General features: G+C 44.2%; 1 protein-coding gene across 1 annotated transcript in view; it reads right to left on the reverse strand.

Moving 5' to 3' along the window:
* LOC126249714 (glutamate decarboxylase) overlaps positions 1 to 13393 on the reverse strand; it is a 262230-nt gene that overhangs the window by 35070 nt on the left and 213767 nt on the right. Inside the window, exon 8 of the mRNA XM_049951395.1 lies at positions 6186 to 6264. Coding sequence (XP_049807352.1) covers positions 6186 to 6264 — 79 coding nt within the window. The remainder of the gene's footprint in view (positions 1 to 6185; positions 6265 to 13393) is intronic.

Raw genomic sequence — 13393 nt, forward strand, 5'->3', positions numbered from 1 at the left:
GTTTCAATCTGCGCTGCAGATGATCTTCGGGTCTGACCCACAAAGTGCAGTTTGAGTTGAGAAACTGCACTTCGTAGCCCCAGAACTGAAGGTAATCTGCAACGGAGATTGAAACTGGTAGTCGGTGATAAAAGAAGTGATCTCACTGTGTTGGTTTATTTATTAATCTAATTCCTTCAGCATCGCCTGATTTAATTTGACTACATTTCATTATCCTCGTTTTGTTTTTGTTGATGTCCATCCTATATCCTCCTTTCAAGACACTGTCCATTCCGTTCAACTGCTCTTCAAAGTTATTTGCTGTCTCTGAAAGAATTACAATGTCATTGGCAAATCTCAAAGTTTTTATTTCTTCTCCCTCAACTTCAGTTCCTTATCCAAAATTTTCTTTGATTTCCTTTACTGCTTGCTCAGTGTATAGACTGACTAATATCAGGGATAGGCTATAACCCTGATTTACTCCCTTTTCAACCACTGCTTCCCTTTCATGCCCCTCGACTCGTATAACTGCCATCTGGTTTCCGTCAAAGCTGTAAATAGCCTTTCGCTCCCTGAATTTTATTCCTGCTACTTTCAGAATTTAAAAGAGGCTACTCCAGTCAGCATTGTCAGCAGCTAACTTTGAGTCTACAAATGCCACAAAAATATTTAATTGCCCACAATTTACTTCTGTTGATGTTTATCTTATAAACTCTCTTCAAGATACTATCTATTCCATTCATTTGTTCTTCCAAGTCCTTAGCTATCTCTGACAGAATTCCAGTGTCACCGGCAAACCTCAAGTTTTTATCTCTTCTCCCTGAACTTTAATTCCATCTCCAAATTTCTCCTTGGTTTGCTTCACTGCTTGCTCAACGTACAGATTGAATAACATGCAGGATATACTAAAACTCTGCCTCACTCACTTCTGAACCACTGCTTCCCCATCATGTCCTTCGACTCTTGTAAGTGCACTCTTGTTTCTGTACACCTTGTAAGTAACCTTTTTTCGTTCCATGTATTTTACCCATGATACTTTCAAAAATTCAAAGAGTGTAGTCCAGTCAACATCGTCAAAAGCTTTCTCTACGTCTACAAATGCTATAAAAATAGGTTTGCTTTCTTTAACCTATCCTCTAAGGGACGTCGTAAGGTCGGTATTGCCTCACATTTTGTTACATTTCTCCGGAAACCAAATTGAACTTCCACAAATCGGTTTCCATCAGTTTTTTCTCTTCTTCTTTACAGAATTTGTGTTAGTATTTTGCAACCATGATTTATTAAAGGGATAGTTGAGTAATATCCACACATGTCTGCATCTGCTTTTTTTTTGGAATTGGAATTATTATATTCTTGTTGAAATCGGAGAGTATTTCGCTTTCTTCATACATCTTTTACACGAGATGGGATACGTTTGTCACCGCTGGCTTTGCCAAGGATATTACCAAAATATTAGTCACCCTTGAAAACATACCGTTTAACACCTTTCTAGCCTTGATAATGACTTGTGTTTGTGGAAGAAGGGAGTTCGGAAGTTTCTTGAGGTATGTCATATCCCGTTGAAGTCATTAATTGATGATTAAATACAATAGAGCTATCAGGTTTCGGTGTTGTTGGATGCTATGTTCCATCGCAATCCCAAATATCCCCAGACTTTTCTATGGGATTATAAATCGGGTGATTTAGCGTGCCAGTCGAACTATAAGGTGCCTGAGTGTTCGTACAACTAGGAACGCATGCGCACAGTCCTGTGAGCACAGCTGTTGTCTTCGTGAAAGATGAGTACGTCCACAGCATACTCACGTGTAGGAGAAACGGCAACAAGTGGTCACTGTGCATGTTGAAATATGATAATGGTTCATGTTCACGGCAACCTGAAGGAGCTGATCCAACCATGGTACGAAGAACACTCCCAAAACACTACAGAGCCACCTCTGTCATGAACTACACCCTTCACATAGTGCGGATTAAAAGCCGCACTAGACCACCGTGCACTCGCCATTTTGCATTATTTTAAAAGTTTGCAAAATCACCACTCGTCAGACCTCACTACACGCCTCCAGTCAGCTACTTTTTTGGCCCATCGAAGATGTGCAGCTATATGTATCGCTGTCAGCAAGCCGTAAACCATGTACTTTGACCACCGCGTTTACTTTGACCATTCATACACCAAAAGTTTCAAAGCTCTCTATGGCTCTCAGCTGCGTGTTAAGTATATACTGTTTGGTGGTAAAATTCCACCAATGCACGCTAAATGGCGCTATGTAGTGCCGATTTTCTTTCGCAACAGTCGGCTAACTTGTTGCGACTTATAATCGTATACGAAAACATGTGTTAAAATCTGGTTGTACAAAATTCACCAATACCATTTAACTGAAAGGCCATCGGTGTTTCCAACTATATCATGTATCTTACTCGATTAATTATCAAAACAGACCACTGATTAGTTGTTTGTTCACATACATATATATCTGCCGCTATATTACGATTTATGAGGCCATGTGCATGATTTCTTTGTTTCGGGGTTACCTTGGCCACTGGCCATTGTTACCCCAAGATTACAGGTACACAATTTATTAAACAGCGTAGATGCCAATGACAGAGTGGAACTAACAAACACATACATTAACCATCAGCATACAGACGAAGCCTCATTTGTAACTGTCAGTGTGACTACAACTGCGAACAACAAATGTCATTCATATATTGCGCACATTGGAAGCTGTTGGGGTTCATGCAGTGATTCGGGTATAAGACAGAATTTAAAATATCTCCAGAAACAAGGAATGAAGCTGTTTTGGCCACAAGTGCCAGATATTGACTCAAGAATGAAGAACATATCACCTCAGTTCCAACTGCACAAGATGTTCCGAAATGAGGATTTAGATTCAAGATGAATGAAACTGAAGGCATTATATGCTCAATTAAATTTGGAATTATATGTGTGATACATCATCCTAGTGCCTTTCATTATATTTATAATTTATGTACCGTACTAGGTTTATTCTTTTATGAGGCTTAATAAAGCACTTAAGAAAGCTTTGGAACATCGTGTATATTTCTTGAAGGTCAAAGTTTTATTATGTTTTCGGTATAATGACCACAAATGCACTGCTAGCTGACAGTTGTGGAGGAAGTATGGCCGGTCAATGTACCCCCAAATCCATGCTCACTTTAACCACCCAATTTTTTCCATTACTTGCTCGGCATTTTAGAAAATGTATTGTGCTAATTAATATGTTATCCATTCATACAAGCTCCTGTGTTCACTAGCATAAATATCACAGAAGTTAAAAAACTGTCATGGTAATCACAAATGAATGTGAAAATCGGTCAAGTACACCCAGTTTACGGTACTGGAATTCACCGCTGCTCACAGTACCCTTCGGAATGTTCGGTAGGAAAGTTGTTGAGATTGACTTGCAATCACTGAAAACAGTCATTTCTGTTCCGTTTGTTACCGATTTTTATGTACAAGGCGTGACCCTTATCTCTGGCCCCTGTCGTTTAAGACCTTCTTACAACCAGTGTTCTAACGGCGTGTAAGTTGGATAGTCGGCGGTGATGTACCAACAAATCCGGGAGCTTCTTTCCCTGCGCGGTCATGGGCACGTCCAAATATGATATATCCTTTCTGCCATTCTGTTACGTCAGCACATCGATCCACCATATTGCGCCGATTCCGTACAACTGACTTGCGCATGCACACACCACTTTATTGCCAACACTTACGTCAGCGGTGGTGGGTCACATGTCCTCTTGGTTCCAGTTCTGCACAGTCTGGGGCCCTCTATTGCTACCAGCGCGTACTTTTAAAAGAATTGCTATTGTGCATTCTTCAGAAGAATTAGGGGGACATGTGTCTCAACGTTCGTTATATTAAATCTATTTTGATACAGGCGGGATCTGTGGTCTTATTGCATGGCTTGAGATCTTCGCTTTCAATGTAGGCAACAATTAAAATCATTCTCCAGCTATTTGCTGTGTTATGCATACAGTGTCAGGTGACCCCTCAGAAGGAAGCGAGTGCAGGTGTTCCAGTGTTTTATGGTGACGTATGCAGATGGCAGTTGTCATTTGTGGACGTTGTATGTAACCAAGCACATGCAATTCGACATCTTACTGCAGTGAAAGCTGCAAGGGCAGTCTGTTTGATCCAAAAAGGCCGGAATTTCGATCGTGTTGCTGCAGATGTCAATGCCTCTCCATGCGTCATCTGTAGGTTGTGGACACGCTACAGGGAGATAGGTCAATACACAAGGCGAGTTGGACAAGATCGCTGACGCATTACAGCACCACATGAAGACCTCTCTGCCATCTCTGCGTGGCATCGTGATACGCATACCGGCAGATAACTTCAAGACGATCTCAGAAGGACCACTGGAGCCTCTGTGTCCGATCAGACGTCAATGAACAGATTACGAGAAAAGACCTTACGACCCAGACGTCCTGTTCGAGTACCCCCCGTGACACGACAACGTCTTACTGCTCGCCTTCAGTTCTGCCGTTCCCATGTCAACTGGCAACTTCGTTACTGGCGAGGCGTGTTATTCACAGACGAGTCCAGATATCCTCTGACGCAAGGTAATGGCCGTGATCGCGTGCGGAAACCCTTGGTGGGCGGTACCTGCCAATTGTTATCCAGGAAATAGACAAGATTTCCAAGGTTCTGTGATGTTGTGGGGAGGCTTCAATGTTGACAGCCATACGTCTCGTATCATTGGCCATGTTCGCCTTACAGCTAGAACCTGTTGGACCATATGGTGGCTGCTGCACAAGGTGGTGGCCCTGAGTTCCTTCTAATGATAGGGCCTATGCGGGGGCGTCAGCGGGGATGTCTTACGAAGCCTGGACATTGAAGTAACGGAATGGCGGGCGGTGAGTCCCGACCTAAACTTCATCGTGCATATGTGGGACATGCTTCACAGATGTGTTCGAGGTCGTCTTGTTCCACTACAGTCTGTCCAAGAACTCTCATGGGCTCTCATTAAGGAATGGGAACGGATACCACAGGGTGAGCTCCGTGGTCTTATATGTAGCATATCATATAGGTGTCAGGCAGTGATGAATGCTCACGAAGCGCATACACATTAATGAAGCTCTCAAAGTCCAATGAAAAGCACCCATGATGACGTGATGAATGACTGATTTAACTTTGTTTTCGACACCTGTCGGACATTTCAGTTCTCTTTGTGTAAGAAAGTGAGAATGTAATGATGTTTTGTTGTGTGCTTAATTTGTGAAAGATAAAGGTTTAATAACATACACAGTCCTCTATTATTGCTCAATGGAGTATGACAGACGCCCCAAGTCATATTCCCCTAATTCTTTTGAGCAGTGTATTTTCAGGTATGCTTGTGTTCGTTCATTTCTCTTCCAAAATTAATATAATGATAGATAACAAAAAAAATGTGAATTTAAACTGAAGTTATTAGTGCCAGCACCCGATATGAATATCATAAAAAATTGTAAGGGATGCTGCATTCATTTTTCCGTGTCATCAGTCTTCTGACTGGTTTTATGTGGCTCACCACGAATTCCTCTCGTGTGGCGACCTCTTCATTTCAGAGCAGGGCTTGCACCCAACATTCTCAATTAATTGCTGCAAATATTCCAAGCTCTGTCTTCCCCTACATTTCTTACCCTCTACAGCTCCCTCAGACACCATGGAAGATATTCCTTGCTGCCTTGGCACACGTCTTATCAACCTGTCCCTCCTTGTCAATGTTTTCCATATTTTCTCGCCGGTTCTGCGGAGGACATCCTCATTTCTTATCTTATCGATACACCAAATTCCCATCATCCTTCTATAGCACCTCATCTCAAACGCTCCGATATTCTTAGCCGGCCGCTGGTGGCCGAGCGGTTCTGGCGCTACAGTCTGGAACCGCGCGACCGCTACGGTCGCAGGTTCGAATCCTGCCTCGGGCATGGATGTGTGTGTTGTCCTTAGGTTAGTTAGGTTTAAGTCGTTCTAAGTTCTAGGGGACTTATGACCTCAGCAGTTGAGTCCCATAGTGCTCAGAGCCATATTCTTCTTTCCCGGTTTTCTCACAATTCATGATTCGCTTCAATAGAGTGCTTTGCTTCAAACGTGCATTCTCAGAAATTTCTTACTAAAATTAAAGCCAATGTTTTCTTACTGTTTTTAGCACTAGAGTTAGCTAAATGAGCACAGCGACAAAGTAAAATTACGTTAGCCATACCTCTTCCCTGAAGTGGACCGTAGAGCACTGAAGTAAAGCTCCCATCAATTTATGAGGATTCCATGTCACAGAATCGGCCCTGTGAAATAACAGAAATATAATTGACTATAGGTACACAAAAATAAATTCTAGAGAAAGAATCTATTCGTAGTGTGAGAACATAATTTTTGTAAACGTCATTCTGGTCAAGAATCTCGATATTTTCGTTAGAGCGGTCATCTGGCGATATCACGAGACAATTTAACTTATGTACATTATGCTTTGAAACAAAAATTAATGACAGATATCATTTACAATATGCTAATGTTTTGTTGTTCACGGTGGACAACGGAATTTAGGGACGTACAAATTTTGAGGATCTCAGTAACCTATGGTAAAAATTAATTCTGTTTGATCTAAATCGGTTTCTGATATTCGGTAATCATAATCGGATGATTAGAATTTCAAAATTTAGTTTTTTAAAGTTTTTAGAGGTATTTGTTCCACTGAGAAACTGCTATCCCCTAGATCATGCATTAACCGATGATATGAAATACTCCGTAGTAGTACAGAGATGCGAAGTGCAGGGAATCAAAAATTAACAAATATTCCAGTAGTTGAATTTTACACACTCACTTTGTGTCTCTATTGATACAAATATATCATGGAAAAGTTCTAAAACAGTAGCATTAAAATCGCAAAAAGCATACACTAACAATTACACACTCTCGACTAGATGTGAAATTTTATTAGGTGCACTGCAAGTGTAGCCATAATACGGGTATGAATCGATAACAAACTGGTCGCTGTATACTGATAAATGAAGGTGAATTGCAGTCGTGACACAAACGAAGCTGAGGCAAGTTCATAGGCATCCTGCACCAGCACTCACATCAGCTTGTCAGTTCAATGAAGTACGTTACTAGGGGGATGAGAGCGAAGTTGCGAAGTAGGAAGACACGCTGGCATCCAGTCATTTCCGTAAATCGTTTAAGGCAAATGCCGAAGCAATTTCTTTCAAAAGGCACAGCTAATTTCCTTTCACAATTCGAGCTTGTGTTCCGTGTCTAATTTTAAACCCTCTATTTCTTTATAACATTCAAAATATGCAGGCGTAAGCTCACCTTAATTTGGGTGTAACTTTTATTACTATGCTCACAGCGCAAATCAGTTTCAGCCTTCCTGATGAAATGGATTACAATTTTCACGTCACATGTTAGGTAAATCATGCCGTTAAATATTCGTTCCTTTCTCTCCGATGCGGTATTCCATTTTCCTGTGCCTCCATTCCGGAAGAGATAGCCTCACAGTGAACAGTACCGTGTGGTGCTCATTCCGCATTATTAGACATTTTTTACTCTGAAGTGTAGAAGAATATACACTCCTGGAAATTGAAATAAGAACACCGTGAATTCATTGTCCCAGGAAGGGGAAACTTTATTGACACATTCCTGGGGTCAGATACATCACATGATCACACTGACAGAACCACAGGCACATAGACACAGGCAACAGAGCATGCACAATGTCGGCACTAGTACAGTGTATATCCACCTTTCGCAGCAATGCAGGCTGCTATTCTCCCATGGAGACGATCGTAGAGATGCTGGATGTAGTCCTGTGGAACGGCTTGCCATGCCATTTCCACCTGGCGCCTCAGTTGGACCAGCGTTCGTGCTGGACGCGCAGACCGAGTGAGACGACGCTTCATCCAGTCCCAAACATGCTCAATGGGGGACAGATCCGGAGATCTTGCTGGCCAGGGTAGTTGACTTACACCTTCTAGAGCACGTTGGGTGGCACGGGATACATGCGGACGTGCATTGTCCTGTTGGAACAGCAAGTTCCCTTGCCGGTCTAGGAATGGTAGAACGATGGGTTCGATGACAGTTTGGATGTACCGTGCACTATTCAGTGTCCCCTCGACGATCACCAGTGGTGTACGGCCAGTGTAGGAGATCGCTCCCCACACCATGATGCCGGGTGTTGGCCCTGTGTGCCTCGGTCGTATGCAGTCCTGATTGTGGCGCTCACCTGCACGGCGCCAAACACGCATACGACCATCATTGGCACCAAGGCAGAAGCGACTCTCATCGCTGAAGACGACACGTCTCCATTCGTCCCTCCATTCACGCCTGTCGCGACACCACTGGAGGCGGGCTGCACGATGTTGGGGCGTGAGCGGAAGACGGCCTAACGGTGTGCGGGACCGTAGCCCAGCTTCATGGAGACGGTTGCGAATGGTCCTCGCCGATACCCCAGGAGCAACAGTGTCCCTAATTTGCTGGGAAGTGGCGGTGCGGTCCCCTACGGCACGGCACTGCGTAGGATCCTACGGTCTTCGCGCGCATCCGTGCGTCGCTGCGGTCCGGTCCCAGGTCGACGGGTGCGTGCACCTTCCGCCGACCACTGGCGACAACATCGATGTACTGTGGAGACCTCACGCCCCACGTGTTGAGCAATTCGGCGGTACGTCCACCCGGCCTCCCGCATGCCCACTATACGCCCTCGCTCAAAGTCCGTCAACTGTACATACGGTTCACGTCCACGCTGTCGCGGCATGCTACCAGTGTTAAAGACTGCGATGGAGCTCCGTATGCCACGACAAACTGGCTGACACTGACGGCGGCGGTGCACAAATGCTGCGCAGCTAGCGCCATTCGACGGCCAACACCGCGGTTCCTGGTGTGTCCGCTGTGACGTGCGTGTGATCATTGCTTGTACAGCCCTCTCGCAGTGTCCGGAGCAAGTATGGTGGGTCTGACACACCGGTGTCAATGTGTTCTTTTTTCCATTTCCAGGAGTGTATTTTACACCCTTCCATAGAAAACGTTTTTCCACCTGAGATATCTCTTCTATAGCGAGAGCCCAAAATCAGTATTCAGATCAAGGTCTAGTAACTAGATTTATTCTACCACGAAGATTCGTTAGATACTTGTTTCATAACATTTTCAGTTTGCTGAGCGCTTGCTAGCATTTTCCTCCATTAGCGCCTTGGAACATGATTTAATATTTATCGTAGAAGAGTATAGTAGAGCGATTAGAATGTATTACATGTATTTTGTAAATGAATACAAATCTTTCAAGAGAGTAAAATTTGTACGTTAAACGGTGTCATATCTTGCATGAAAGGAGTGAACTTGGCTTTTTAAAAGTGATGTAACTTTGGAAGCAAGTGATTCATAATAGAATCATTTTATTGGACCTCACATTCGTGTTCCGTATTCTTCACAAATTAACACCTGTTTCATTGTCACGACAGCTTTATGGCCATAATAGCTTCACCGACGACCGAAAGATCTGGCGAGAGGCTGAAAATTTCTTCATATCGCAGACTTCGAGTTTCTTTTGCTGTGAGACTTAATCATTATCAGAGGAATGAGGGTAATACGTGTAGGGAAAATACACTGAAGCGATAAAGAAGCAGGTATAAGCATGGGTATTCAAATACAGAGATACGTAAACAGGCAGATTACGGCGCTGCGGTCGGCCTATATAAGACAAGTGTCTGGCGCAGTTGTTATATCGGTTACTGCTGCTGCAATGGCAGGTTATCAAGATGTAACTGGCTTTGAACGTAATCTTAAAATCGGCGCACGAGCGATGGGACACAGCATTTCAGTGGTAGCGATGAAGTAGGGCTTTCCCGTAAGACCATTTCATGAGTGTACCGCGAATATCAGAAATCAGGTGAAACATCAAACCTCCGACGGAAAAAGATCCTGCAAGAACTGGACTAACGACGACTGAAGAGAATCGTTCAACGTAACAGAAATGCAACCCTTCCGCAAATTGCTGCATATTTCAATGCTGGGCCATCAACAAGTGTCAGCGTGCGAACCATTCAAAGAAACATCATCGATATGGGCTTTCGGAGCCAAAGGACCACCCGTGTCCTGTTGATGGCTGCACGACACTAAAACTTTACGCCTCGCCTGGGTCCGTCAACACCGACAATGGGCTGTTGACGACTAGAAACATGTTGCCTGGTCGGACGAGTCTCGTTTCAAATTGTATCGAGCGGATTGACGTGTACGGGTATGGAGACAACCTCATGAATCCATGGACCCTGCATGTCACCAGGGGACTGTTCTAGCTGGTGGAGGGTCTGTAATGGTGTGGTGTGTGTGTGCAGGAGGTGTGATGTGGGGCCCCTGATAATTCTGTATACGACTCTGAATGCTGACACGTACGTAAGAATTCTGCCTGATCACCTGCATCCATTCATATCCATTGTGCATTCCGACGGACTTGGGCAGTTCCAGCAGTACAATGCGACACCCCACCCGTTCAGAATTGGTACAGAGTTGCTCCAGGAACACTCTTCTGAGTTTCAACACTTGTGCTGCCCACCAAACTCCCCAGACATGAACATTATTGAGTATACCTGGAATGCCTTGCACCGTGCTGTTCAGAAGAGATCTCTTACGGATTTATGGACGGCCCCGCAGGATTCATGGTGTCATTTCCCTCTAGCTCTACTTCACACATGCCACACCGTGTTAGGCACTTCTGCGTGCTCGCAGGGGCTCTACTCAATATTAGGCAGGTGTATCAGTTTCTTTGGCTCTTCAGTGTAAAAACGTCTTGGTAACTACGTACTCTTAGTTTCGTATGCTTGAAGCCAATATGTATAGCGCTTCACATCAATTTTTTTTCTATTTCGGGTTGAGCCTCTATGGACTGCGTGGTAACAACCAATTTCATTTTAGTGTCTAGGTCTCGTTCTCGTTCCAGCTTTGACTCCCTGCCAGTATCTTCTGAGCCCACCAAGAAATGCCTGTTTATGCTCTTCGGACAAAGGTCTTCTACGTCTTTTGGACGTTGATGCCATTTTATAACCTTAGTAGTTCTTCACCAATCTTCTAAATTTGTTTCTGTCAAGAATTTCTCTCTCTGAGATACCATTCTACCTAAGATCTTTTTCACATTATTCGAACAATCTCGGCCTTGTTTTATCTGATTGGATGAAACTCCATATTCAAGGCTCTTGGCCTTCATATCAATATGACACACTTCATGACAAAATATGCTATCTACGCCGCCTATTTACATGCCCGAGACTGGACCTCAGTTCAGTTGAGTACATGAGATGTTTCGTTAAGCGTCTCAGCATCACGCGTTACTCTTGTTATGTTAAGGGCTTCAGCGGATGTCTCTACTGATGTTGAGATTATTTTTTATAGTTATCTGAATTATGCATTTCATTCTGTCGAGAATATGTTGAAATGCTCATGCTTGCGAGACAGGGGGGTGAACTATACCAGTACTGAAACCGCTCGCCTCATTGACACTGATCAACCCGAGACACGAGTGTGATGTTTAGGACTTTTTCCCAAACTAACATAAACAACGTCCAGATAATTTCCCGTTGCCGCTTCAGAAACCCAACTTCTTCTTCTTCTTCTTCTTCTTAACTCCGTCTACAGGCCGCAAGCGACCCCTCGGGACCATCCGACCGCCGTATCATCCTCAGGTGAGGATGCGGATAGGAGGGGCATGGGGTCAGCACACCGCTCTCCCGGTCGTTATGACGGGTTTCTTTGACCGGAGCCGCTACTATTCGGTCGAGTAGCTCCTCAATTGGCATCACGAGGCTGAGTGCACCCCGAAAAATGGCAACAGCACGTGGCGGCGGGATGGTGACCCATCCAAGCGCCGGCCACGCCCGACAGCGCTTAACTTCGGTGATCTCACGGGAACCGGTGTATCCACTGTGGCAAGGCCGTTGCCTTTCAGAAACCCAACGCACTTGTAATTTAACTACTAACACACACTGAACTCTAATTACACGGTCTGCATGCAGGTGGCGTATACGTTTGCTAAAGTTGTCTAACAAGTAAGATAATAATACAGTATGAGGGCAGGAACAGAGAAACTAAAACATTGCATGGTCTAGGGCAAAGAACGGAGCCTATGCCATTGCGATACTAACGCTAGCAGAGAAATTAAGTTGGGCGCTAACACAATCAGATTCATGCTCAGTTCTCGTCATACAGGGATATTATCGTTACGAAAATGCATGAAAGTTGTTTCTAGTGACGTATACGGGAGAGACTTGATGCGAAAGCTGATCAATAGTTTCCATTCCTTTCACATTCCACAGGGGCCTCCTGTCGTATTGAAAACATTTTAACTAGTCATGAATATTAAATGCAGCCACTACTATGCAGCAGTTATTAGTTGAAATTATAATCCAGATAAAGCCTCTGCAATTTTTTATTCCTGAAAGATTTTGTCGTGTGGTATAATGGAGGTCCTCTGTCAAATTCGCAAGGAATGAAGGGCAAGAAGAAGTTTTAAGTCAGTTCTTGAGGCATGGAAGGAAGACGGATTAGCGTTGAATGTTTAACCGCCGACGATGTAATTGATTTAAACCAGAAATGAACATGTGTCATGATGCCACATAAACTGAAGTGCCAAATAAACTGATACAGGCGTGCGTATTCAAATACAGAGATATGTAAACAGGCAGAATATGGTGCTGCTGTCGGCTACGCCTAAATAAGACAAGTGTTTGGCACAGTCGTTACATCGGTTACTGCTACTACAATTGCAGGTTATCAAGGTTTAAGTGAGTTTGAACGTAGTGTTTTAGTCGGCTCACGAGCGGTGGGACACAGCATTTCCGAAGTAGCAATGAAGTGGGGATTTCCCCTATGACTATTCCACTAGTGTACCGTCAATATTGGGAATCCGGCAAAATTTCAAGTCTCCGACATCGCTGCAGCCGGAAAAAGATCCTGCAAGAACGGGACCAACGACGAATGAAGAGAATCGTTGAGCGTGACAGAGGTGCAATCCTTCGGCAAATTGCTGCAGATATCAATGTTGAGCCATCAACAAGTGTCAGTGTGCGAACGCTTCAACGAAACATCATCGATATGGGCTTTCGGAGCTGAAGGCCACTCGTGTACCCTTGATGACTGCTCGACATGAAGCTTTACGCCTCTGGGCCCGTCAACGCCGACACTGGACTATTAATGACTGAAAACATGTTTCCTGGTCGGAAGAGTATCGTTTCAAATTGCATCGAGCGGATAGACGTGTACGAGTATGGGGACAACCTCATAAATCCGTGGACCTGCATGTCAGCAGGGGACTGTTCAAGCTGGTGGAGGCTCTGTAATAGTGTGGAGCGTGTGCAGTTGGAGTGATATGGGACCCCTGATACGTCTAGATATGACTCTGACAGGTGACACGTACTAAGCATCCTGTCTGATCACCTG

The sequence above is a fragment of the Schistocerca nitens genome, chromosome 3, assembly GCF_023898315.1.
Source record: "Schistocerca nitens isolate TAMUIC-IGC-003100 chromosome 3, iqSchNite1.1, whole genome shotgun sequence".
Taxonomy (NCBI): domain Eukaryota; kingdom Metazoa; phylum Arthropoda; class Insecta; order Orthoptera; family Acrididae; genus Schistocerca; species Schistocerca nitens.